The sequence below is a fragment of the Ambystoma mexicanum genome, chromosome 14, assembly GCF_040938575.1.
Source record: "Ambystoma mexicanum isolate Mex_15411 chromosome 14, UKY_AmexF1_1, whole genome shotgun sequence".
Lineage (NCBI taxonomy): Eukaryota > Metazoa > Chordata > Amphibia > Caudata > Ambystomatidae > Ambystoma > Ambystoma mexicanum.
This window is the reverse complement of record NC_090940.1, coordinates 563,498,041-563,524,487: the sequence shown is the minus strand read 5'-3', so window position 1 is coordinate 563,524,487 and position 26,447 is coordinate 563,498,041. Positions and strand designations below refer to the sequence as shown.

The 26,447-nt window shown below is 43.4% G+C and overlaps 1 protein-coding gene across 2 annotated transcripts in view; it reads left to right on the top strand.

The window, feature by feature from the left end:
- SLC24A4 (solute carrier family 24 member 4) overlaps positions 1-23,649 on the top strand; it is an 873,854-nt gene extending 850,205 nt beyond the window's left edge. For both annotated transcript variants that reach the window (XM_069637921.1, XM_069637920.1), the window contains exons 15-17: positions 3,379-3,491; positions 5,537-5,602; positions 22,033-23,649. In XM_069637921.1, the coding sequence (XP_069494022.1) occupies positions 3,379-3,491; positions 5,537-5,602; positions 22,033-22,185 (332 nt within the window). In that variant the 3' untranslated portion in view covers positions 22,186-23,649. The remainder of the gene's footprint in view (positions 1-3,378; positions 3,492-5,536; positions 5,603-22,032) is intronic.
- Positions 23,650-26,447: the final 2,798 nt, after the last annotated feature.

Here is a 26,447-nt window from a genome sequence, read left to right as displayed (position 1 = left end):
CCTACCTAAGGAGGTTGCCGTACTTTACAGATCTGTCTTGTTGAAGTATGTTAAGAAGTTATTGAAGCTGTGGCAGTAGTCCAAAGTATTTGAACTCAAGAGGTATATCGAGTTGTCAGTAGATGCTACATTGCAGTTTTCAAAACTAAGATACAAAACTGTGGGACAAGGGTGACTGTTCTCATGGTAAAGCAAGTAGAAGTATAATTGTTGAAGCAGAAGCAATAGTACTAAGATGTAATCCTGACAAATCTACCATTTTGAAAATGTTAACTTTAATTCAAGGCATCCTTACTGTTAACCAACTTTTGGATATTCCATATTGGTTAACTGACATTGTGGTTATTGCATTTTCTTTTGAACTGCAGCAAATCTTCCTGTGGGCGTGATAAAGCATTGTGGCCAGGATAACCATTGGGGCTATTTTGCATGAAGTAGAACGTGGATTACGTCACCCAATAGAGTAGATTTGTTGCCAGTGGAACTTTTCTTGATGAACTTATACTTTGACTCTAACATTTCAAGAACTGAGCTAAGACATTGGGCCTCATTACACGGACGGTGGTAACCATGGCGCTTTTAGCGCCATGGTTTCCGCCGGTATTTTACAGAGTCTGCCATGGTTAATGGCGGAATTACCGCCCTATTCCAAGGTGCGTGGGGGCGGTAATTCCCCATTCACCATGGCACTTCCCCATTCCCATTTTTGCCCCCATAGGGCTCAATGGGAATGGGGAAGGCGGTAATTACGGTACCGCAAATTGGTACTGGTAAAACCAGCCGTTAAGGTAGGGTCCCACAAAGGGACCTCGTAGTAAGGCGATAAGGGTTTACTGACACTGGTACCCTTACCGCTACCGGTAAACCCTTACCACTCTCCGTGTAATGAGGCCCATTGTCTTTCTATGGTTGAACATTTTGATGAAGTGACTTTGAAGCTTGGGGAAGGGAAATCACCCAGGATAGTAGGTCATTTAGGAAACGTGAATATTGTTTGTCATGTTAAATTGCCCTACCTTTCATGATGTGTTTGTGGTTTAGTGTGTATCCTGTGTTAGGGTGTGTTCCCTTAGCTTTTAGACTAGGCAGGGTATTCCTCAGCAGAGTAGGGACAGTGAGGAATTGCAAATTGTGATATATTTTCTTTAACAATAAAAGGGCATATTTTAAAAGATCTTCAAACAGTTGTCCGCCTCGCAATACTGACCCCTCCCACTTCCTGGTGCAGAAGGTCATTGAGTTGGAAAACCAAGGACATCAAGGTGTTGCCAAGACCAAGGCTCGATTGTGCCTCAAAGTTTGCTTTCCAGAGTTGGAGGAGAAAATCGAGAAATTTGAAAAAGCATGTGTATGGCGCCAGGCGGCTGCCTCGAAGCAAAAGGAGCCCCGAATTGAGTGCATGGCTTGGAGCGAAACCGCATGGGAGTGTATGCATGTGGACTTTTGGTCTACTCACCGAGACTCTCACTTCATGGTAATTGTGGACCAGTGTTCTCGTTATGCAGAGGTGGAGTTTGTCCCATCAACAACACTCCATGATTTAGTACTGGCAATGGAGAAAATGTTCGCCATACACGTTTTCTCGAAAGTCGGGTGCTCGGACAATTGGTCCTTCTTTTCAGAGTGCAGGGTTTCCAGGTTTTCGGCAGGAACGGGGAGTGCGCCACCTGAAAATCACCCCTGTGTGGCCTCGAGCAAATGTCGAGGCGGAACGATTAATGCGCACAGTAAACAAGGTTTTCCGGATTGCGCATGGCCAGGGACTTTGTGAGAGAAGGGCGCTGTTTCAATGCCTGCTGGAGTACAGCACTACACCCCAGTGCTCCACAGGTGTGGCTCTGGCAGAGGCCCTGTTTTAGAGGTGTCCCCAGGGTTTCATCCCCGATTATGAGGAGAGAGTGCCAGGGATGATTAATAATGATGGCATGCGAGAGGACCGATAAAGGGCTATTGAACGTAAGAACCGGCAAAGAGGCCTCCAAGACTACCCATTGGTACTAGGAGATGCAGTGCTGGTACGATGAAGGCATCCTACCGGGAAGATGTCTTTGGCATACGAGCGTAGGCCACTCCAGGTGGTTGATGTCAAGGGGTCCATGGTGACAGCGTCCGGATGGACAAGGAACATTTACCCGGAATTCCTGTTTCTTTGAGAGACTCGCCGGTTCTTATACCCCTGGGGGAGGCAGTGTCCATGAAGAGTGGACGGATATATACCGAGTTTGGAGATTCTAGACAGTGATGAAGAAGAAGACGACCAGAGGTAATTGTTGCAGAGTTAGATTGTAAGCGAGAACACTGACTCTGAGCAACAAGAGGGTGCACCCAACGAACCGGTGAGCGAGAGGAGGTATCCTGCTCATGAGTCCAGGTGCCGGCCGACATTCCTGTAAGACTTTGTGGTAGATGGCTGGTGCTAGGGGGGTGTTGGTGTCAGAAGGGGAACTGTTTCTGTTTGTGTTATATTTATGCTTCTTTTGCTTTTGATTGTTATGAAAAAGGAGGAGTGTCGTGTGGTTCCTTTAAGGTGCGATGACTGGGTATGCCATTGCGCCGCATTAATAAATACGGCCCCGTCTCGGCACGCAGGGCAGTGCACAAGCAGGGACCGAAAACAGCAGAACCGGTGTCTCTGTCTCTGTTCAGGGAGGGAGGGCATGTGTGCACCATCTGTCCCATCAGGACACCACAGATAACAATATTTGTGATTGTTTAAGCTGTAATAACAAGTTAGCAGTTTTACAATATTCACATTTTTGACACGTACATGTTTCCTTTTTTGTGTGTCTAAAAACTGTTGCTCTTCCCTTCTTTTTACAATGTCTGCTATGATGTAATGTTTTATATGCAATAAATGGGCGTTTTGGAACCAGTTTCTTTTGGACTGAAGCTGTACGTAATATTGGCCATTATAGTCTACTCAGCCGAACTATCCTTGATAATGGCGGCCCGCAGTGTAGAGTAAACATAGCTCTTGGCTTTCATTTACCTTGTGGCTGTGTACATTTTTTTGTTTGTGTGGGGAAGCTTGGAATTAGAAAAATGTTGATATGTTTCAGCATATTTAATTAGTGAAAACAGGCAGCAGGACCTAAACTGTAGCATTTCCCACACCCATACACATGAAAGATGTACAATGTATCTCTTAAAAGTAAGGGTGGAAAAACTTTAGAAACTTGGTGCAATATTGTCAAAGTTTAAGGAAGCTGCGTGGAGTAGAGACCACATGTAGCGAGACCTATCACTAGACCAGCAGTGTTTGTGGATCGGGTGCGTTCTCATAAGACATGAGGCGCTAGTTTTCAGGCAGCCTTAGGGTTACATGGAGGCCTTGTGCACCCAATGTACTCTCACTCATTAAACGTGTTCTTCTTCCAGGCTTTGGAGACATGGCGGTGTCTAACTCCATCGGCAGTAACGTATTTGACATCCTTGTGGGACTTGGAGTACCGTGGAGCCTGCAAACAATGGTTGTTAATTATGGATCTGTGGTATGTTTACTCATTCTGTGTGATAATTTGTTGTCATTAAATGGTGCTGTTGTAAGAGAGCTGTGCTTTCGGTTTCTGGGGCTTCACGGCACTGCTCACTAGTAGAGAGCAGCAGAGTCACCTCAGAAGGTGGAGAGCATTTATGATGTATGGGAGTTAAGTACTTAAGAGCATTCAGGATAGTATGGGAGTTATGTACTTAAAGCCGCATAACCCAAAGTCTGCCCCAACTTTAGGTTATAAGTAACACAAGAAGTACATGACAAGGCTCAGTGCATTAACTGGTCGATGACTTGATTGCACCACTGCGTGCACTGCGCACAGCCCAGTTCAGTTCACTGCAAGTTCATTGGGCTCAGTACAGGATTCAAGAAGATAAACCTACAGTAGGAGTAACCCGGCACACTTCATCTGGCTCAGCAAAGGAGCATCCGGAAGTGCCTGCAAGGATCAGGCTCAGCAAAGGGGAAATTGACGCACCAATTAAAATGCTACATCAATCAGGCTCTGCGCAGGCGTGAGCAAATTCACCAGTAGTAGCATAGGATTGAATTCGGCTTAGATCATGAGGAAGCCAAAGCACCTAAATAGTTCACACTCAGAACAGGAGTGAGACAATGCACCAACAGCAGTGCTGAATGAGTCAATCCTAGAAAATGAATGAGCAAAGATGCCTAATAGATCAGGCAGAGAGCAGGGGCAAGTGGATATGCTTGCTTGGGTGCATCATGTTCAGTGCTTAGCGGAAGAACAACAGCCCGCTAAAATAATGCACATCTTCTCAAGGAAGTGATTTATGGCCCCATACTGCACAGCATTGATCAGATGTGTGTATGTTCTGCAAAGATGTAGTTGCTTGTTCTGTAGGACAGGCCCCTGGAGTATGGGATGAGCAGTTCTGGCATTGCACAAGTAGGACACTTGCTGATCGTTCGGGAATTGGTGTCCTGGCAATGCAGAGAGCCATGGACCTGTTGGTAACAGGGATAGTCCTAATTTTAGACATACTTTTAGAGGACCCAAAATGGTGGTCCTAAGGCCAGTCTGCAGCTATACAGTGGTTAACATTGAAATGTCCATGTCATGCAAACCTTATACCACTGTTAACAAGTGCCTTGATACCAAAGATTAAACTCCAGTCCCTGCAAAAGATGTTATCAAATGGAGATGTGTATGGAACAATGTCTGCAGCTGCAGATGCTACTGGCTATTTTCCAACCCCAACCGTAGGAATATAAAGTTCACTTTTTGCACAGAAATATTCTTTTAATTTAGCTCTGTGCAAGACTGCATGCAGAAGATAAAGGTTCAGTGTGCTAGGGAATGGGTAGCAGGGGAGAGGGTGAAGACCAGGAGAAGAGGGGTAGATGTGGGAGAAGGAGAGGTGGGGCCCATCTGGTTGAGAGGGGAATGTAGGGTCAGAAGGGGAGGGGCAATGGGAAGTGAGGAGCGTGACATTCAAGCAGAGGGGATGCAATCCTGAAAGTCCTGCTAAAAATAGTTAAATCATTAAGGGCCCCCGCCCCCCCCCAAACCAGCTATGTAATGGTCGAGTTGAAAGATTTCAAAGGGTGGCGGTGGGGCGCGGAGCACATGATCGGGAGGTACAAGTCTCCGTTAGCTCAGGGAAAGCGCATCCTAGGAGAGGTAGTGCCCAAGAGCTGGGGATAAGGTATGTTGCTCGGTCTGTGGTTTGGGTTTCCAGGAAGAGGTGTAGTGATTCTGGGTGATGGCAGCATTTCTGGGTGTATGTTTGGAGTTCTGCTAATGCTAGTGTCCTCCTTTAGTGGGTGGGGCCTGGAATGGGTGGGATTCATGGGCAGTTAGACTCACTAGGGTAGTCCCTCAGGAACATGCAGGTTTTTGGTTCTTTCCTGAAAATGAGGTGGTTCTCCTTGAGCCTGGGCTCTTCCAACGTGATGCCTTCTATTTGCTTGCACAGTTACAAGCAGAATGCAAAGAACAATGAAATGCTAATTTCACACATGAGGGAAGGATAATTTAATTGCATCAGGAAAATTATATTTTGTGTTCTTTTTCCACAGGTAAAAATTAACAGCAAGGGCCTGGTATATTCAGTTATTCTTCTGCTTGGGTCGGTGGCTCTCACTGTAAGTATATAATAGTCACAGAAAACCATACAGGCGCCCTTGCCCACCACTGCAATGTCTGTCCATGCTATAATATGCACATGAGCATGTTTTCTTCTCTTGAGACAATCAGAAAGTGTGGAATTCAGGCTCTTGCCACAAAAAAATCCTGGATAAGGTCGCCTACGTACAAATACAGAAGTACCTGGAAGAACATCACCTTTTAGGAGCTACACAATCAGGCTTCCGTCCTGAACACGGGACGGAAACTGCTCTCATCGACCTGAAAGCACAGATCGATAATGGCCAAGCCGCCCTACTCCTCCTTCTTGACCTCTCTGCTGCTTTTGACTTGGTCGATCACTCTGTCCTATGCACAGACCTCCACACATCAGCCCACTTCTCTGCTGAGGCCATCACCTGGATTAGTTCATTCCTTAACGGTAGAACCATAAGGGTCTTCTCACCTACAGCGGCAGCAGACCCCATACCTATCACCTTTGGCGTGCCACAGGGCTCTTGTGTCTCCCCCACATTGTACAATATATTTACTAAGCCCCTTTTCGATGATTTGGATCATCTCGGTATCACCTACACCAACTACACAGATGATACCCAGATCCTCCTTCTACTTTCTGGAGATTATGGAAAGGATTTGGCCTTGGTAAATAGAGTGTACATCATCATCCAGGCATGGATGGCCACACATGGACTATGCCTGAATGATGATGAAACTGAACTCATCATCCTAGGCACTACCACCAGTTTAAAGAAACTAGGCCCTGCCTACTGCTCCTTCGTGATTGATGGCAACAACATTAAAGTGGGACAAGAGGTCAAAACACTAGGCTTTTTCCTGGACTCCAGTTTCTCCTTTAACAAACAGGTGAGCTCCCTAGCGTCCTCCACGGAATACACGTGTAAATTAATCCGTGCAGCCAAACCATTCCTGTCCGACATTAGCTGACTTACCCTCGCTAGAGCCCTCATACTGTCCCGCCTGGACTATTGTAACGCCCTCTTTCTGGGATACTCTAAAGCCACCACTAGCAAACTACAAACTCTTCAGAATAACGCTCTGGGCATCTCCAGAAGAGAGCATATCACAGGTTATAGCCAACAGAACGACTGGCTTTCCATCAAAGACAAAATTCTCCTAAAAACGGCGTCACTCACTCATAAATCCCTTAATAACGCTGCCACGATCTATTTAATCAACAGATTTCATAGACAGTCCTCCCTTAGACCCATAAGAACAGCCTACAAAGATTGGTTTTTTGTCTCTAACTTCAAACGCTCTACTATGGATGGTAACAGCTTCCCTGTGATAGCAGCTAAATTGTGGAACTCCTTGCCGCCAACTCTCAGAACAGACTTGCCCTATCAAAACTTCCGATCGAAGGTAGTTCTATGGCTGAAAACATAGGCCCTTAAATACACTCAGGTGCCAATGCTGTCCCACTCGTGCCACCTGCACACTGTAACCACGTGTGCCTACTTGTATATATGTATATAATCTTGCGTATCTTCATTGTGTTTATGTATATATTATGATTGTTGTAACTAAGCTTCGCAAATTCATGTAAAGGCTGCACCCTGATAACTGAGGGTATTCTCGTGCATTACAAATAATAAAAGAAGCAAACAAAATAAGTCTGCATTCTATGCTTCTCTTTTGTTCTTCTCACAACTTCCATCTCTTTAGCCAATCAGCAAGCTTGCAATGGAGGCTCTACCTGCCTGTAAATGCTGCATTCTGACCTTCCCCTTGTGCTGTGTGCACACTGGGCACTGTTAAGGAGACATGGAGAAGCTCTGTCCTAGGGAGCCTCCATGTTCCACCCCTGCGCAAGCTGTTGTAGATCACTTACTACCAGGCTCTGTTGTGTGTCATGTGACCTTCATTAAAGGCCCTCGCCCTTGGCTCGGGACCACATACTTGGGCACCGGTCACTTACTTCAGGTGCAGGCACTAGCGCTCCAATATGTCTATGCCCTAGCCAGGACAAATACTGTGCCCGAAATCAAAAAGAGAAACCAAGATGTATTGTATCTTGGCAAAGAAACACCTGCCGTTTCACAGCGCTGTGCTAGCTTTTTCAAGGACAGTCAACCTCTGTAGTATAATGAATTCCTCAATATTGTGTGCAAATATATCTCTGCAGCGCGTTCCATTGTGGAGGTTGCAGAAATAACTATTTTCATTGTGTTGTTGCTTTAGCTCCATACACATTCTTCATTCTACACACATTTTATGTTTGTGACTTAAAAAAGGAATGAAAATAACAAAACATCTCTAAATGTGTTAAATGTGTGAATGTGGGCTGTAAGATGTAAGAAGGTACAAACCGTGGACTTAGACACACGTAATAATAAAAATAGCTCACAAATACCTGGACCCCCTGGGATAAAGTAAGAGCACTATTCAGCTCAAACATTTCCACATATACTGTGATAAACCTGAGGGTATTCTCACTCCTAGACCCTTGCTATCCTCTGCACAGGTGGCCAGGGAATGGCCATCGCTTTTGGATCCCAACCCTGGGGGCAGAGAAGCGAGAGAGGATCACCTGGGTGGAGGGTCCTTGGGGACTGGGAGTGGGGAGCCTCGGGTGAGACATGGTATCCCCCTTTCCCTATTGATGACCAACCCAACCCTTCCCCGACCTTTATAGGTTATTGTAAGTCAGCTCCCCTTGTTTCCCCACATGTAACCCCTGACAGTACTGGGACGAAGAAGAGGCAACTAAGAGCAATGAAATCTACACTCTTTTACCACTCTGGTACTGGGACGAGGAAGATGCTTGCTAAGAGCTTTGAAGGTCCCGCATGCCCTTTGATTGTGGCCTGGAAGCACTAATTGAACATTCAAAATTGCAGCCTGTCGAGGGGATGCAGGTGTATAAAAGGAGACCAGCCCAGCAGGGTAGAGAGCGACAGGAGAAGCAGCATGGAGGCAGATGCAAGCAGCAAAGAACTTTAATTTTAAAGCACACCGAGACGCTGAGGTCTGCAGAGAGAAGCAGGCTATGGAAGTGTGGCCTGGGAGTTGAGGCTCCGGCAATCAGACTGAACATGTGTGAAAAGAGCCATGTGGAGAGGGTGTCCCTTTTCCTGGTGTTCAAGGTGCTTGTTCACCTGTGTTAGGAGGTCACCATAGGAGTGCCTTAGGGGCAGGAGGTGGACCCCTGGCATGAAAAACAGAATACTGTGTTACCCACGCCGCTGGGAAAGCTGTGAATGTGACCAGTTAGTTTCTAACAATTGAAAAACTCGGTGCACGAGCGTTTGAACTTTCTCGTTCTAGAGGAATACTTTGTATCAGAGTGGTCTCCAGGGGCGTTGCTAGGAGGGGGCTTAAGGGGCTATAGCCCATGATCTTTTGGTTGTAGCCCCGGATAGAATCTCAGGGGCTAAAGCCAAAAGACTAGCTAGCCCCCAGTCCCAACAGTTCTGACATCAGCGTAGCCCTGGGTCTTTTCCAGACCTAGAAACTCCCCTGGTGGTCGCGTATTTAAGGAAACACGTTTTCGAAAGTCTCTGGGTTTCAACCCTTGTTATCTATTGAATTACTCAGAAAACATTGCATTGGCGTCGTCATGTGTTTAAGGAAACACGTTTTTGAATGTCGCTGAGTGATGGGAATTCCATTTAAAGCAAACTAAAGGAACATTAAACAGTGGGTTGAATTGAAAGTGAATTATGAGTGCAACCCATGTGTATTGAATACCGAACTGAATGAAAACTTTACAAATAAGCAGAACAGTTACATTTTGAATTCTAAATTGAACAAAACTTTAAATTCAAATAAAAGGACTGTATGCTCAATTCTAAAGTGTATGTTACTAAAGGAGCCAGGGATGCATTGTGGCCTCATTGTGACCCTTCGAGCCTGTTGCCACTGCTCTATTGATTGTAAAACCAACTCAAACCTTAACATTGCTTCAATGATCCCTGGATACTATGACTTTTAGCTGCCACAGACTTAGCTGGGGTGTGTGTGGGCTGAAAAACTGTAGATAATTGAGGCTTGATGCGCTACGCCACGTTGCTATGCAGGAGCGGCCCCAGACACAAGCAAAGCAAATGTTGCGCAGATGGGCCCGAAGCACAGAGTGAGGCAGAAGAATTGTATGCGGGTGGCTGGACAGTTGACGGAGCCGTGAGACGGTGCTGTAAAGTTAAGGGGTGGAGAAAAAGCACAGCAGGCAGCAACAGGGATTCCCACTGAAGAGTAAAGATTACAAGCAAATACCTCACAACAGTGCCTGGGATCTGCATGGAAACCTCGTTCCTTCTTGGCTGAGCCAATCGCAATGCTCATCCAGGGTGCTAAATTAATCTTGCATCGACACTTTGTTTCTCCCCATTCCTTTGGAAATCTCTGATACATAGCGGCAGGCCTGGAAACTTTGAGAAGAAATCCAAGGAAACCTCGTGCTCAACCTATCGGCTGACATTTTTTATAATTTAATACATAACTAAAATGCATGGGCATAATTTTAGGGGGGACAACGGTGTTTGTCCCCCCACCCAAGTTTTGTAGATCACCATTTTGTCCCACTCCTTTGGCAGGGGCCCCTTTCATTTAGTTGTCATGTCCCGCCCAACATTTTCAGCAAAATGACTCCACTGCTCAAACGTAACACAACACGTAAATAAGGTTTGGGTCTATTTGACCTAATCACATTTGGTCAAATTTATTTGACCTTTTTTTCTATCTAAAATGCGAGGGAGACCCCCCCCCAATACCCTCCGGTTCCCCTCAACATAATCTATACCCTTACCCACCCCCATGTATATATTTCATTCAATTTGACTGAAAAAAAGAACAGAAAAATTCAACCAAATGTTTTAGGTCAAATGTTTTTAGGTCAATTATGCTAATACCCGTAAATAATAGTGGACGGAATTTAAATGCGCAAATCGAGGAAGACCGTGCATGTGATGTGGGTTCTGCCGCTGCATTTCGGAACGTGTCCATCTTCAGGGTGACCGCCACATGTTCTCAAATATGTGCACTCTGTACCACTGTCAGTCCATTCAAATAATGGAAAAAGTACAGCTGCACTGATAAAACTAGGGTGACCAGATGTGCCGGTTTTGACAGGACTGTCCCGGAAGTGGGTGCTGTGTCCCCCTTTCTGAAGATTATTTTTCCATTGGAAAATGCAGTGGTCCCGGTTTTTGGTAGTAAGTCTTCTTAGCTGACAAGAAGGAATGTACAATCTCACACAGAGGAAATGCTGCATTTAAAGAATTAAGATAGTGGTAGTGTGTGATCAATTAATTATAATATGCGTTTAGTCGAACAGTAACACTTAAACCCCTTTGTCCTCCAACCACTACTGAAGTGTAGTGCCTTGAAAGCCACTTTCAAGAGTTAGTCCTACTTTTATGTTAGTTGCCCTGCCCGTTTTTATTTACTTTTTAAATCTGGTCACACTAAAACGAATGCACGTTATAGAGCGTACTGCACCGAGCTGTAAGAATACAGCTGGCCTCAAGTATAACCAATTATACCGTATGTCACAATACCCAGTACTCTACGACACATCGGCCAATGTTTGCCTGCCCAGTGTTCTAGGAATGGAAACTCAGGCACAGGCCTGGAAACGTTGCCATTGCTGTCAAACGCGCTTTGAGCCAGGAGCGGTTTACTGTTTCCATTGCCACACTCTTTCCTGTCAGTGCACATCCTCTGCGAGCCTTGGCCCCTTTTCGTATGTTTCCATTTACCGGGTTGGATTGGTACTGTGATCCCAAGGTTGCACTGGTTGTGGAGGTGGGTGGGGGGAGCAACATGCTGGGCACAGTGTGCTTCGTGCATGCATGTTTACTTTGCTGATGATTGGCCTATCCAGCACTGCCCCCAAGCGTGCCTTCAGAAGTCAGTTTTCAGAAGTCCCCAGACTCAAATGCATGGAGGCCCTTTGTAGGAGGTTTTCTAAAAAAGTAAATACCCAGCCAACAACCGAGCAAATATCTTTAGCTTGGGCCACTTGGAGGGGAGATGGCGCTCCCTCATACAACGTCTCTCCCCAGGTTCTTTTTTTTTAAAAGTAACTTTACCTTTTTATTTTTTTATTTAAAGTATACTTGACTAACAACAAGCCTTAGACACAATCAATATATTAAATGCGATATAGAACCTAACAACACATACATAGTACAAAAACAGTGCACTAAAATACAATACATTATATACTATAAAAAGATTATTAATCCTAGTTATCATTCATTTTATTTTAAAAATCGTTCCAGATATGAATTGCAGCAGTCGAAATTACTGTGGAAGACCCTGAATAGATAGTGCTCCAAAATTGATCAGTGACAATGTCAGATAGTCTATGCACCAGCTTATTCTCACCCTTCACATAGCATGACAATAGATTGGAACAATCACTTGAAACATGTCGAGTGTTAGGAAGGAGTCCCGGGCGGATAGCTTACCGGCAACGTGCTCGCCTTGGAATCAAGACGACACGAAGCAACACCTGGGTCCAAGCTTAGAAACCTCTTGGTATTTAAGCACGTTATAAATACACAACTAAGACAAACAACTACGCAACTAAAACAAACAATTCCTATAACAGCGCCTCGATGCCCGCGGGCTGTGTGAGCGCTTTGAAAATGCAAATAAATAAATAAAATAAATACATTTATGGGTAATTTTCCCTCCAGTTGTGTACCCCCCCCCAACTTTTTACTGATGTTAAACACCATAGTCTGACTTTACCAGAGGAGCCCAGGTTTCTACTGCACTCCTCTGGGCTTTTTGCTCACTTTTTATGGGGAAACTGACATGTCCTTAAGACAGTCAGTACTGGGAGACTTTGTTTCCCTTTGTCCTTTCCAATGTTGCAACTTTTCTGCAACATGTAACAAGTGCACAAAGTACCTTACAGTACAGTGCACTTGGTCTAGTCATTTCCAAAGGCCCTAAATACTCTCGAAGGATTTTTTAGGAGAAGTGTGCCTTGGACAGGGCTGGTGGCAGCTTATCATTTAGCGTATTTCTAACCCTTTCACGTATACACGATTACCGCATTTGGCACAAACAGGTGGCCTTGCTCCGAAATGGCCATGTCACGAGGTTCTTTGTCCTGTCCTTTGGCAATATTGCCCGTGCACCTTCCCCAGGTTGAGCCAACCGGGGTCAGTCCTTATTTTGGCAAGCATTTTCCCCCGAAGCGCCAAGCTTTCGCAGGCTTCTGCATGCCTTGTGTGTGTGCCTCCAGGATGTGGGGTGGAACGTCTGGTTCCAGTACACATCCTGGGTGCCAGAGAGTCTGAAGTGCTGTGAATGTCTGGGACCACTGTGGTCCGTGATTGGTCCACACATGGTATGCCTGTATGTGAACAGATCTCCCATTGGGTCATCTTTGTTTTGGCGTGAAGGAGATTCTGGATAAGAGAAGGTCCCAAACACCCATACCATGTCGATCTCTGGAGTCCTCACTGAACCAAGGATAGGATCCAAGTATCCTGAAACTAAGAAGCCGAGTTAAGGAACCTCTGGTGACCTGCTGGAAGGTTTGGCACCCTGAGCCCACAGTCGTCCTGTGGAACCCCTCTGCATCTGGTTGTCCTAGAAGGTCTGTGAAGACGCTTTGACCCATTGGAATAGTGGGATCAACTATTCTCGGCACCTTCATCAAACCCTGCAAGTAAGCTCTCCTGTAAGTGTCCCTGGGCCAACCAGTGGGCTAACCAGCTTACACAGACTCTTTGCCCTGATACAGCTGCCATTTCGAGCAGGCCCTTGGAACTTGGTACATGGCTAGCTCTGTGTTCACGGCACTCTCACACCGAATTTCATACACTTGGCCTTCCCAGGTCTGGAGTAAAGTGAGTGCGCCCGAACCGGAGTATACACGGTTACCGTGTCGCCCAGCCATGGTGACAAACTTTGCAGATGCACTGCATTTGTGCACCTCTTGCCCCTGAAGCCTGCTGCCGTGAAGCTGGTTTGATCCATCCACCAGGAGTGGATAAATCATTGCTGTATCTATGTCGCTGAAAGCCGCAGAGCTGCCAAATTGCCGCACTTGAACGTGCAAACGAAGTGGACTCAAATGCCGAAGTTTGGTCCAGAGTGCGCCGGCGGTCGGTGAGTAATCGCAACCCTAACCGGTGCCCCCTAGCGCCTCCATCCATTTTTATGCACGAGTGGCCCCTGAGGGCCACTCTCCTTTCCACTGCTAGTGCGAACTGGAAAACTATTCCCAACTCTTGGAATCGACTCTGTCCTCAAGTGGAGGCCCTCCTTGAATAGTGGAAACCTATTTTTCATTACCTCTCCCAACTTCCTGAGCAGCTACAGACCCCTGGAGAGACCCCGTTTTGCCCATTTGAACTACAGCGTGGGCCAGCACTGCAAGTACATTTGAGCATTAGGCTGAACTCTTCTTAGGGATTGGACTGCCTCTTAGTTAGGAGTGTGTTAGATGCCAAAGGGACGAAAGACTATTCGCACTGCCTGTTACCTTCCGCCTTTTAGGTTGTGGACCTATTTCGTGCATTTATCCTTTAGACCCCATTGGTCTTGTATATATGTATTTAGATAGACTTGTATATAGTATTACTGTGATTTGATGTGTGTTGAAACTCAAAGGCCTTGAAATATATGTATTTGTATTTTTTTTCTATATATATATATATATATACACCTGACTGGGAGTGATTTGTAAGTGTCCTTTACTCTGTGTGCTCATTGAGGTCTTTCAGTCAGCCTCACCCCTCCTGAGACCTAGTCTTGACCGCCGCCAAGCTACCTTGATTGGTCTGGCTTGTCCAGAAGGTTAACCTGTTCCAAGAAACTAGGCTGGCCTCCTGAACCTCTGCCCACCAGGTCAGAGTTCAGAAATCCATTTTAACATCGAGTGTTCTCAATTTCTCTTTCACAGAGACGGCAGACTTCCTTCATATGGAATTCTATGCCAAGCTCCTATAGTTGACATAGTTAGCGGTTGATTTAATCATAACCGTAATAAAAAATCAGAGACCCTCTTATCTTTATTTATAGTAAAATAACTACATGGCTTTGGGAAACAAAAGCCTTTATGCACATGAATATTACATGTATTTATTTATTTTATAACGTGTCTAATACCATACCTGAGTTGGGTTTTCTAAGCGCGGTCAAACCTCTGTTGCTCTGCATGGTCTTGCTTCCAAGACCAGTGCGTTGCCCCTGTGCTATCCTCTGTTCATGGCAAGTTTCGATATTAGTTCTGATCTATGCCAGAGATCAGCTCTGTATTTTAATTTAGTAACTGCAGGAGTTAGAATAAAAGACTCATCCACTTCAAAGTCAACTGCTGAAAGAAAATCTGAGAGCTTCCCCTTTCTACTTATCAAAGACCTGAGCTTTATTAGACAACCTTTTAGCCATATGTAAGAAGCCTGTTAATAGCTAGTCAGGCGTATTATTCATATCTAGAGGTATAAAGTAAAAAAACACATCTGGTCGGCCATCCTGTCGAAAGAGAACAAAAGCCTAACTCTCAGCAAATAGCTTCTACAGGAACACAATTGGGTAAACCCAAGAAACCTTCTAGTTTGGATAGCCATGTCATTTCCTTTTCGTAGAATGGTTCTAGACCAAATAGGATACCAGGAATGATACAACTATTGTACAGTTTTATTAGACCGGCTATAGAATAACTACCTTTTCTGGAAATAAACATTTTGATTACTCAACGTATCTGTGAAAGGTTGTCATATTAAGTCTACAATTAATTGGAACTCCTTATTAGATATAGTCTCAGACAACCTCAATTGGTGAGCCATTGATTTCTCCAAACAAACTTACTCTGTTTATTTCCCTCTGCCCCCATTTCCATAATTCGAGTCTTTGACCCATTGATCTCAAGACCATTGGTTCTTGAATAATTTCTCAAAGCATCTATACTTTACTGTATACCAATGGAAGGCCTATCAATCAGGAGGGTGTCGTCCGCATAAGCAATCCAAGCTAAAAGTCTTTTATCAAGCTTATTGTTTTTTATATAATCCAAGGAGAAATATCACCCAAACCCAAGAATAGCAGACCAAAGTGACTGCTGGCCCCAAGTATAGCCAATTATACTTCATGTCACAATATCTAGTACGCTGTGGCACATCGGACAATGTTTGCATATCTCGTGTTCTCGCAATGGAAACTCAGACACACAAAAATATGGTTTATGTGCACTTCGTTTCCCATAATACAAAATACAAGGTGTCAGGATGGTTTGGCATCTTTATGAAGTAAGTGTTAGGCTAATTGTGGCTTTGGGTACAGCATGATAGGCCTGTAAGAATGTGTGGCGAGTATAGGCCTGTCTGGGATTGCTGATGGTATGCTTTTTCAGAGGAGATTTGGCTAACATTTCAGTGCTGGACTGCCCTTGTGGGTGGGACAAAGACTGATATACATATAGATATTTCTCCTCTGTGAAGGGTGCAGTGAGCTCAAACGTGGTTGTAGACCATCCTGAGTGGAAGGAATTCCATAGAACAGGGTATCTGACCAATGTTCGCTCTCAGTACAGGAGTTCCCACACACTTTGTAAAACGTGGGGTTTCAACCTAAGTAACCCAACGTAATCCAGACATGGACCCCTTTCTCACTGCATCTTAGAGAGGCTCAGCTTAACCTCACTGATGAGGCCCGACTAGGCCGAAACACGTGTATGGGGTTGCTGATGGTACTCTTGTTCTGAGGAGAATTGCCTAGCATTTTGATGCTGGAATGCCCTCGTGGGTGGGACTAAGACTGATATGCAAATGGATATTTCTCCGCTGTTAAGGGTGCAGTGAGCTAAAACGTGGTTGTCGACCTTCCTGAGTGGAAGAAATTCCATTGAAGGGGGTATTTGACCCATGTTTGTTCTCGCTAGAGGGGCTCCCAGACTCCTTTGTAACTATTTAGGTTACCACCCCTACGATTTGCCAACTTACTACAGAAGTATGGTAGGAGTGCAGGACTTCATGCCTATATTCTGAGGCTCTCTTCCATTGAGGGTACCTCTTTTGACCTTCAAGGCGGAACTGAAGATTTCAGTTGAAGAACTGTATGTCACTGCTCATGATCATACAACATGATCATACAAGAACATGTCGCAGATATAGGTCTCTTGTTTTTGCTGTGCAGCCGCTGGTTGCTACTGTCAACACAACTCAGACTCGGGCACAGAGCAAGTCACAGAAATATCTTTTGGCCTTCACATTTTAAAGGTAGGTGCAACTTACGGGGATAAATATATCTTTCCTTTCAACCTGCGGTAAATTGCTAGGAGGGTGTGACGAATTCAGGAAATTCATCCCCTATGTCCAAGGGTGAGCCCTCCCTGTGAGACTAGGGTGGTGAGCCCGCTTTGCAACACCCTCGCGAGGGGTCGAAGCAAGTGGGACCTAACCATGAGTGACTCCCCTTTGGGGACAAGGACTCCTGTTAACCTGATGTAATCCCTGATGATCTCCAAGTGATGGCTCCTATCGATTTATACACTACACCAAACTGTTATAAAACTCATGGAGATAAAATGAAGTTATAATATGAACAAAAGAAATAGAAGCTATCCCTTTAAAATGAAGTCTATAATGGACTGCAATGAGGAGGCTGAAAAGGGATGCAAGACCAACCAGTGACAGAGAAGAGGCTGAGAGAGAGCGAAGACCCGAGACACGCAGGGAAAGCTTCCTCTGCGTAATGGAGCAGAAGAAGGTGGGGCTCTGGAAAAACACAGTACCGACATAAAAGAGAGCAAAGAGAAGGCAGGAAGCCGAGAGAAGGGGTCTATGTGATAATTCCGCATTTTGAAGACCGAACACAAAAAGGCCCGATTTATTTCAGCCGATTATGTGTGGTCTTAAAAATGCCAAATTATTACATTATATTACCCCGCCCACCAAAACCACCATGAAGACAATCCCACCCCACACCACACTCCCACCCTCTTACACATTGTTTGCTGCCTTTTACTTTGGGGGTTTCACCCCTGCACCCTCTTTGCCTCCATTCCCGTCCATTGCATACACCCTCACCAAACATTCTCACTTACCTGCTTCCTTCCCCCTCCCTTCTGCACCAAAATCTTTCTGCCTCTTCCAACATCCAAACACACAAACACAGAACGCACTTGATCTGTCCAGAGCCCCCCCTCCTGTCAGCTGTGACAGGTCCTGCCCACACTCCTCAGCACTGCATAGTCTGTGGTGTGTCTGGCAGCCCATGTGCATTCGGGAGCATCACAGGGTAAGGTAAGTGAAAGGGGGTGGTGTGAGGGTCTGGTTATGGGCTGGGGCTGTGGGTGAAGAGCCTTTTTCATGATCGGTTTAGAAAGACCGAACAATCGCTTGGATGCAGTCTTTCTAAAGCAATCATGAAACAAATGTTTTTTTCACTTAGTACCCGGAGAAGGCAGAGAGCAGAGAGAATGCAGAGAGCAGAGAGGATGCTGTGAGCCGAGAGAGAGCAAAGACCCGAGAGACGCAGGGAAAGCTCACTGGGAAAAATGTAGTGGAAGAAGCTGGGGCTCTGGCATAACGCAGAGCCAATGAGCGATGAGTCGCTCCAGCACGTAACCAGAAATGCTTACCAACCAGCGTGCAAGAGCTGGAGAAAGCCAAACAAGTCTCAGGAGAAAGAGCATTGGTGGCATGACCACGGAATCAGAGTGGTGTGCAGTCTGCCCGTACAACAGCGCCGAGACCATCCAGGGGAGTAAGCAGCTCCCAGTCCGAGTCCCGATCCCTGTGATGTCCCAAAGACAAGAATGGGACATCTAGGAAGGAGACTCTGTGGAGAGCAAGCCATGGAGCGTCAACAAGAAGAAAAGAGAATCCAAAGGCCTGCAGGTACTGCTGACATTGCCCTGGAACGCAGAAGATAAAACGGGGAATGGGAATACCGGCAAACCAAGCAGGACTTGTCCCAGTACTAATGGGAAACTATTGGAAATATTCCAGTGAAACAGAACTATTTCAGTGAGATCAGAAGAAATACGAAAACCATAGAGTGGGAAATAAATAAAAGTGGAGTTTTATCACTGTGAAAAAGGCAAGACCCACCTATATCTAGAAGAAAACAAAGAGAGCACAAGAAAGAGAGAGATTTGTGGAGAACACACCTGTAAAGTTAGAAATTACAACCTCATACATGAAACTGCCCCCTGGGAATGGGGAAATGGTAATAGAACTTGCGATACTATAAAAGAGAGAAGAAGAGTGTATCAAAGATTCAGGAACCCTGCCATGGGAAGAAAAGGAACCTAAATAGTCTAAAGCTGACAGTGAAGAATACGGACAAGGGGAAATACCACTCTCCTAAAAGAAATGCAGAACTTGATACAGTGGCGGACGAGGAACTGTTTGCATATGAACTATTGAATAGAGCAACAGAAGTGAGAACAGGGAGAATAGGGAAAAGGGAATTGCTAACCCCTCAAAAGAAGTGCCTAACTTAATAGATTGGATGACAAGAGACTATTTGCATAAGGTTTGCCGAAAGTAATAAGAGAAGTGATAAGAAACTTGTGACAAAATACGAGCATCAGGAGAAGGGAGTCATTCTCCGGACCTTAGTTAGTTATAATGGTGGTAGGGTCAGATAGCTTGGATTGGGGCAGAGGACGGATTTGTTTTTGGATGTTCATCCTGACGAGCACCTTAGAAAGAAAGGCAGGAAACACCCCATAGTTAGATGGAGAGATGTGCCTTATTTTACTTTAAATAACCTTCACAGTAAGAACCTGCCTTTACCGCGTCTGTGTCCTTCTTCTGATCCTCCACAAGTGGAAATATACACCTATTTAATGAGGGCAAGGCTGGCACATATTTGGGGTAAATGGTATATTACAACAGATTTACATTAGGGGTGGTGGAACCAGAAAACCAAACTTGTATTCCTGGCTTTAACTTAACCAAAGTGTGGCTTTTGGTATATCCCTTTATCTTTCTGTACCTCCACTTTGTTGTCATGTAAAACAGGAAATACCATTCTGAGACAGGTTCCCTTCCTTCACCTCTTATCCCTTAACTTCACCGGAAGGCACACAATACTTCCTCTCCTTCCCTTTGGGGTGTCTTGTTTAGCTAATTGAGTGACCATTTCCAGAAGTCCCTGGTCCTGATGATCTTCATACAACTGTCCTGAACAAGGTACGGATTACAATAACAGGAGACCAGCAGAAGTCATCCAACCATTGCTTGGTATCATGACATGTTGTTGGATTTCTATAGTTCCTAGAATAGTCAGTGAAAAAGCATCTCTGATACAGACAACCTATTTTCCAAATGTTTAGCCAGTGCATATTTATTTAAAATGTGCAAACGTGGTAATAAAATAGTTACAAACTTCAAATGTAGCACATTCAATGGGCCTCATTAAACGTTTGGTGATATCCCACCGGTAAATTCGTCGGGATACCACCAAACGGTAATACCATTACCACCACTTGCTCAGCCGAATTGCAGGCAGATTACAAGTGGTGGTAAGTGCATGTAATTCCCCATTCCATGGAGTCCACAGGGCTTTAATAGCATTTTACTGCTAATAAAGGCACCGGTATTACCGGTGCCAGTAATACCGTCAGTTTTTGGTGGTGGGGTGCCGTAATTGCAGGCAGCTAGGAGCTGCGTGTACATCCAGCCACCCACCCCCAAACTTGTAGTATGCCCGTGCGGAAACGTGCCGGTAAATGTTATTACCAGCATGTTATTTCTGTACCGGCATACTTTTATTGAAGCCCAATAAGTTTCAAGCGATCACATAAGTATCGATTGGTTAATAATATTCAAATACATCTCTGTCAATATAAAAAGTATACCACCACCAAACAGTGGAATTAGTGATCTCAATTTTTATCTTCACCCTGGTTTCAATGGTAATCCTGTGCCACGGTGTCATCACAGGTGCCAGAGAAGGGATACATTTTTCAACTCTTACTCGTCTTGCTGATCTAAGTCAATGGAAGGCTAAAGTCCATGTAACTGAGGAGTGAGTTATGCAGATAACTTATGGTATGTTGACTTGGGGTATAAGAACAAGACTGCTGCTGGTCACGTCAACTAATTTGTGAATGTTAGCATGTACCACACTTAGCTGGAATTCTCAATTTTAGCCTGCGCCGCATCTAGATAGAAATGTGAATGTTAGCATGTACCACACTTAGCTGGAATTCTCAATTTTAGCTTGCGTCACATCGAGACAGGATTATGAATGTTAGCATGTACCACACTTAGATGGAATTCTCAATTTTGCTTGCGTCACATCTATACAGGTTTGTGAATGTTAGCACATGCCACACTTGGATGAAACCGTAATGATGACAAGGGCAACACCCAGATGGAATCATGATCACTAGCCTCCTCACATATAGACAGAATTTTGAATTAGCAAGCACCACACACTCAGATGGAATAATGAATGATAGCAAGCATCACACCTAGACATAACTGCAAGGACAGAAAGGCCAACTAACCAATCCACTAACAATTTCACCCATCTGCTTACACAGCTCAAACTCTAACCAAACACAACCACAAGCCTAAAACGCAGCAATCCACACAAACTTCACTACACTGCAACAACAAAACAAACCGCACATAGACTTGCACAACAGCACACGACGACTATCGATCGTAAAACACCCCAAGCCCAGCCAACGGACCCACCGGGCTGAGGCTGCCAACAGCAAATCACTGCTCTCTTGCACTTTTCCAACCTATGCCCACTAACTCAACCCCCACTCCCTCCCTCTTTCAGAGCCGCCAGAGTGCCAGGGGACCACTCCAGTGGTGACAGTGCGCGGTACAAATATCCTTTAACATTAACATTAACTGCTAAGGCACAGCTTCCGGTCAAGCCACTAAGGTGCAAACATTTCCTGTCATTAAACAGGATGATAGAGGTGTCATGTAATGTATCATACTTATGACTGAATTCCAGGTTGGGATTAGATAACTCTAACAAGCTATTTTGAATTTCTTTTAACAATGTAATGCCACTAAGGTTTTGCTGTTCTCTGTGGTCTAAAGCTAGAGCCTCTGTTTGCTTCTTATCAGATGTGCAGAAGTGTTGACATGCTTATCCATAAAAGTCTGTGACAGAGATCTGCGATACACAGTGTATATGAATTGCCTACTCACTGTAGTGCTGGATAATGATAGGGTTATTACCATTACCTGATTTAAACCCAGAAATGCTACTTTAACAAGTTATTTTGACACAGCCAAATTGACAGTCTTTGCCAATACCAAATGTTTGTCAAATCCCAGTGAACCCCCTCTTCTGTGTCCGCCTTATTTAACCCAGCCCCAAAAGGGTGCTTGGAACCACCTTCTTATGCATCAAAATGACTTCACTGTTCCATGTGTCCCGTGTTGTGAACCAGCGAATTTACTGAAAAGTAATGTTTAGGTAGACAGGTCCCTAACATGATCCCTACTTTATGTGCTTACAGGTTTCCGGTGTCCATATAAACAAGTGGAAGCTTGACAAGAAGCTCGGAATCTACGTGCTTTCGCTCTACGTATTCTTTCTCTGCTTCTCCATACTGATCGAATTTAACGTCTTCACTTTTGTCAACTTGCCAATGTGCCAAGATAACGTTTAAGAAAAACCGTCCAACCTGGATCTGAAAGCGACAATAGTTTTACTTTCCGCTTTGCTCTTAACCGAAAAGGCAAAGTCCATTCCTTTTTGTTGTTGAGAAAAATTTGGTTGCAGGAATAACTCAGGACATTAATTTGTGATCACAAGACAGATGGTTGTGGGACCTACCTTCCTGAATAGGGTTTTCGTTTTAGCAATGGCATGCAGTTGTGATTTTTACAGGCATTTTGTGCCAGCAACCAACAATGGTGATGAAGACTTAGCACAATCAAGCCGTGACATTTTATTGAAGAATCTTAAATCTTCCTTGGCATTGTACCTTCCATGGATGAAATGTGGCATGTTACGAATTTCCTACGATTATGAAGCACAAAGACCTTTCTTCTAGACAAAGTAAAATCAAACATAAACTATGTGAAGCAGTGTATGTCTCTGCGAAGAACTATTTTTTGTATCACCCCTAAAATTAACAATGTGCACTTTGGAAGCCAAGCAGAAACAAACATTTGGATAAACGCTGAATATTTTATTCATAAATGAAGATTGTGAAGCACATGTATATTTTTGTGTAAGGAAACAAATGTGAAAGCAAAGACTAATGTACAACTTTTGATGATGTACAAGGTATTCTAAACAAAGCATACAGCACAAAAGGACGGTCGGACATGGAAACGTCGCCATAAAGTAAACGGGGCTTTCGCACATTCCTGAAAATGAATCCCGGCAATTGAAAAACTTGAACTTCCATTTTTGTCAACATAGCAAGAATTCCTCATATTTTTTAACAAAGAAAACAAAATAAAGTAGTGTCAAAGGAGAGTTAAGTAGCATTTGGTAGAACAGGGCAGTGTGTGTCTTTTGTAGATTCAACTATGCCTCTGTTCGTTGGGTACCAAGAGCAACCATCAGCTTTGAGACATTTTGTGACTTATTTCAATCAAGATGATGTTTTTTATTGAGTTCCAAACGACCACGGGTTCATGACGGGACCCTTATTTACTACTGTAATATATCTCTGGAGCAATGGGAGGGTCACTCATTGAACAGGTATTGATATCTGGGGACCCTTTTCCCTTTGGAGAGGACTTGAACAGAGCTTGTCTGAGGTAGTTCAAATTGGGTTGGTGGTCTTCATCCATTTCTCAGTGAATATCTGTTTTGGTTGAGTGTCCGACTGGATAATCTCTTTTGCAGAGAAATGCTGGGTTATTAATTGATTATTAATATTCAAGGACCACGTCAGGGTTGGGCACAGCTAACTGAGATGATTGCTGAGTCTTCTGGTTGCAGAAATGTGACAAAGCGTGCACATATGCTCTGCAGGCTATTCAGCATTCTGTGGTGGAATTGAAGACTATAACCTCAAGCCCCATCTACCTAATATCTTTTAAATATTATGAATGTATAAGCACTTTAAAAAATTGTATTGTTTACATTACAAATATATATTCAATTGTACTAACAAGGTGATTAACATTCTGCGTTATCATTTCATAATGCACTGTAAAATTGACTATTATATCACTCTTTTAGCAGCAGTGGCACCCAATCACATCGTTGTATGCACTTGTTTGCCTGAATCCTGCCCAAATCCTTTTCTCCGTGCGCTTGCTTCTCTTTACCCTTCTATTAAAGTACTATCCCTTTTATCTCTAAAGGTGCTCATTTGCATTAGATCCTCATCCACGTCCTTGAAAACATGGTATATACGTTGATCACATCCTCATACATTTTATCGGGGATGATATGATCTAATTCTTTTTACGGAATTTCACTGCAAATATATGCGTGGTGGGTTTAGGGTAATAATTAAGGTGCAGGTGATGGGGAGAGTGGGCTGCGGGGGGTCTCCCCTGCAAATATTTGCAATGAAATGTATCTAAAAAAAACAAAAGAAATTTATCAAATTGTCCTCGAAAGAAAAACTTGAGGAAATCACATAGATCCAAAAACATCACATGTGATGTAAATCTTCAAATATCCTTATTTAATTTAGAACATTTGTCAATCCACATGGGATCCTTGCAGCTAGAGGACCTCCAAGACCTAGGCTTAGAGTTTCCATGTCATAGTTGACATAGGGTAAGAAGCTTAAGTTTTATTTGGTTTCAAAGGAGCCTAAATTCTAAAACAAATATCTAACCTTCTAGAGGTCTAAGATCCATAAATCTCAATGTCCATAAGCCATTTTTCCAGCAAATAGCAAACTTCCTATGTCCTTTCCCAAGCACTCTGGTGGCTTTCAGAGCCACTGCTGATGTTGCATCGATCTTTATTTGACTAGGGCCAAAATTTGCGCTCTATATGACAACAATTGAGAACTTGTTTTTGAACAAAAGCAGAACAACTTTGGTATCCAGAAAAAACTGTTTTCAGAACAGAAAAAGGCACAGCCTAAAGTTCAAGCTTTGGCCCATTAGCCATTCTTTTAGGAATACAGGTAGAATGTTTTGCTAAAAAGAAAAAAAACACTGCACGAATGAGCCAGTCGGATTGGAACATATAAAGATTGTCTCTTGTATTGACCAATCAAATGGTTTCTTTCCAAAAATAAGCATCCTGCCATAAATCTATAAATACAAAGTGACATATCTAATAGTAGTCATAAAATATCACCCCTTAATCAAGACATAATTTGAGATACTAGCTGGAAACGGTATCCAGTCATTTTATTGCAGACAAAACAGAGTGGTACATAACAGAGCCGACACACCAAAAAGATTTATTAAATATATAAAGGGTAGTAGGCTAAGGGGTTAAACTGGGCCAGGATGGGGTCGGGGTGGATTTAAAAGGGTGGAAAAAATGGGGATTTAGGGGGCCACCAAATAAAAAAAAAAGAAAAGAAAAGAAAAGATTCTGTGTTTTTCGATGTTTTGTCCACTCTGTTATGTACAACTCTGTTTTTTTGCTCGGTAAAATCACATATAACCATTGGAAATCTGTGATTTCCGCACACTCTCACCAAAATCTAAAGATCATGGTATTTCACATCTAGCTTGGTTTTGAAATGGCACTGGTTATCATTCTTAAGTTCTTCTTGCTAAATGTTCCCTAGAAATGGAAAAATAAGGGTTAAGCTTGAGACTAATTGCTATCTATGGTTCTATATGAGTTGTCGGCATAGGCAGACTAGGTGGTTTACTTGCTAATGTGTAGCTAATATTGCCTACATACTGGACCTTAAGATAGTAGATTGTGAAAGGTCACCTCTGACCTCAATTTATAAGAGAGTGACATTTCTGGAGCACCATCCATTCTCTATGCATTTGGAAAAACAAGACATGGGTTGGTGGCTTTGCAGAAGCCAATGAAGTAAAATAGTTGTTTCCATCATACCAGACGGTAAACCATTTTAAATCTAGTTTCTAATGCATTGCAGTTTATCTTTTTAGGTTGCGCTGGATCTCAATGATGAAAATTGGGATGCCCGTTTAATCACATTTTCCCATTCCTTTGAGTGGGACATACAGTCTAATGATAAATGTGAGGCGGGAAGCACTGTAAAGAATAGAGCACCTGTGATTAGATGTAAGTGACAATTCTTTTTGCATATTTTTAAAAATAGGTGAAATGTGTCACTTTTAGAACGGTGGTAATCCATGAAGAAAATAAATCAGATTTTCCAGGCTTTAAATAAATCAATCAGAAACACGACTACATACTGCTGTGGGAGTAAACGGTACTCCCGCAGCAGTGTATAGTATTTTTTACTGATATATTACTCAGGAGTAGTGGGAGTGCATCACTAGGCTCGCACATATATTGTGAAGTTTAAATAAATAAATATAGATAACATTAAAATAAAACAATGTTTCTTTAATGGCTAAAGAAAAACTGTTTGGAAAAGAAAAGAAATTCAAAATTGTGATTAAAGTGTTTAAAGATATGTTTTTTTTTAAATGTATTTATTTGTGTTAATGGTTTATACAAACCTTTACACAATAGTCAAATATATTGTTTGCAGATACATTCCTTGCAACAAATTTCCTTACAGTTCCATTACAAGTATTAAATGGAAAACAACAAATTGCATTTCTTATGATTTAGCAATTTAGAAAATTATATATCAATGAGATAGATTAAATATTGGTTCACAATTCATATTAAGATAATATTAAGATAACTGAGAATATAAAGATATCTTGAGTCAATAAAAATGAAAGTTTGTTTAATTACAAGTAAATACACATAATCTGGTTTAAGCATTAGCTCACAGATTTTCTTGGAATTTCTAGAGATGAAACTGTATTTTGGAGTAAA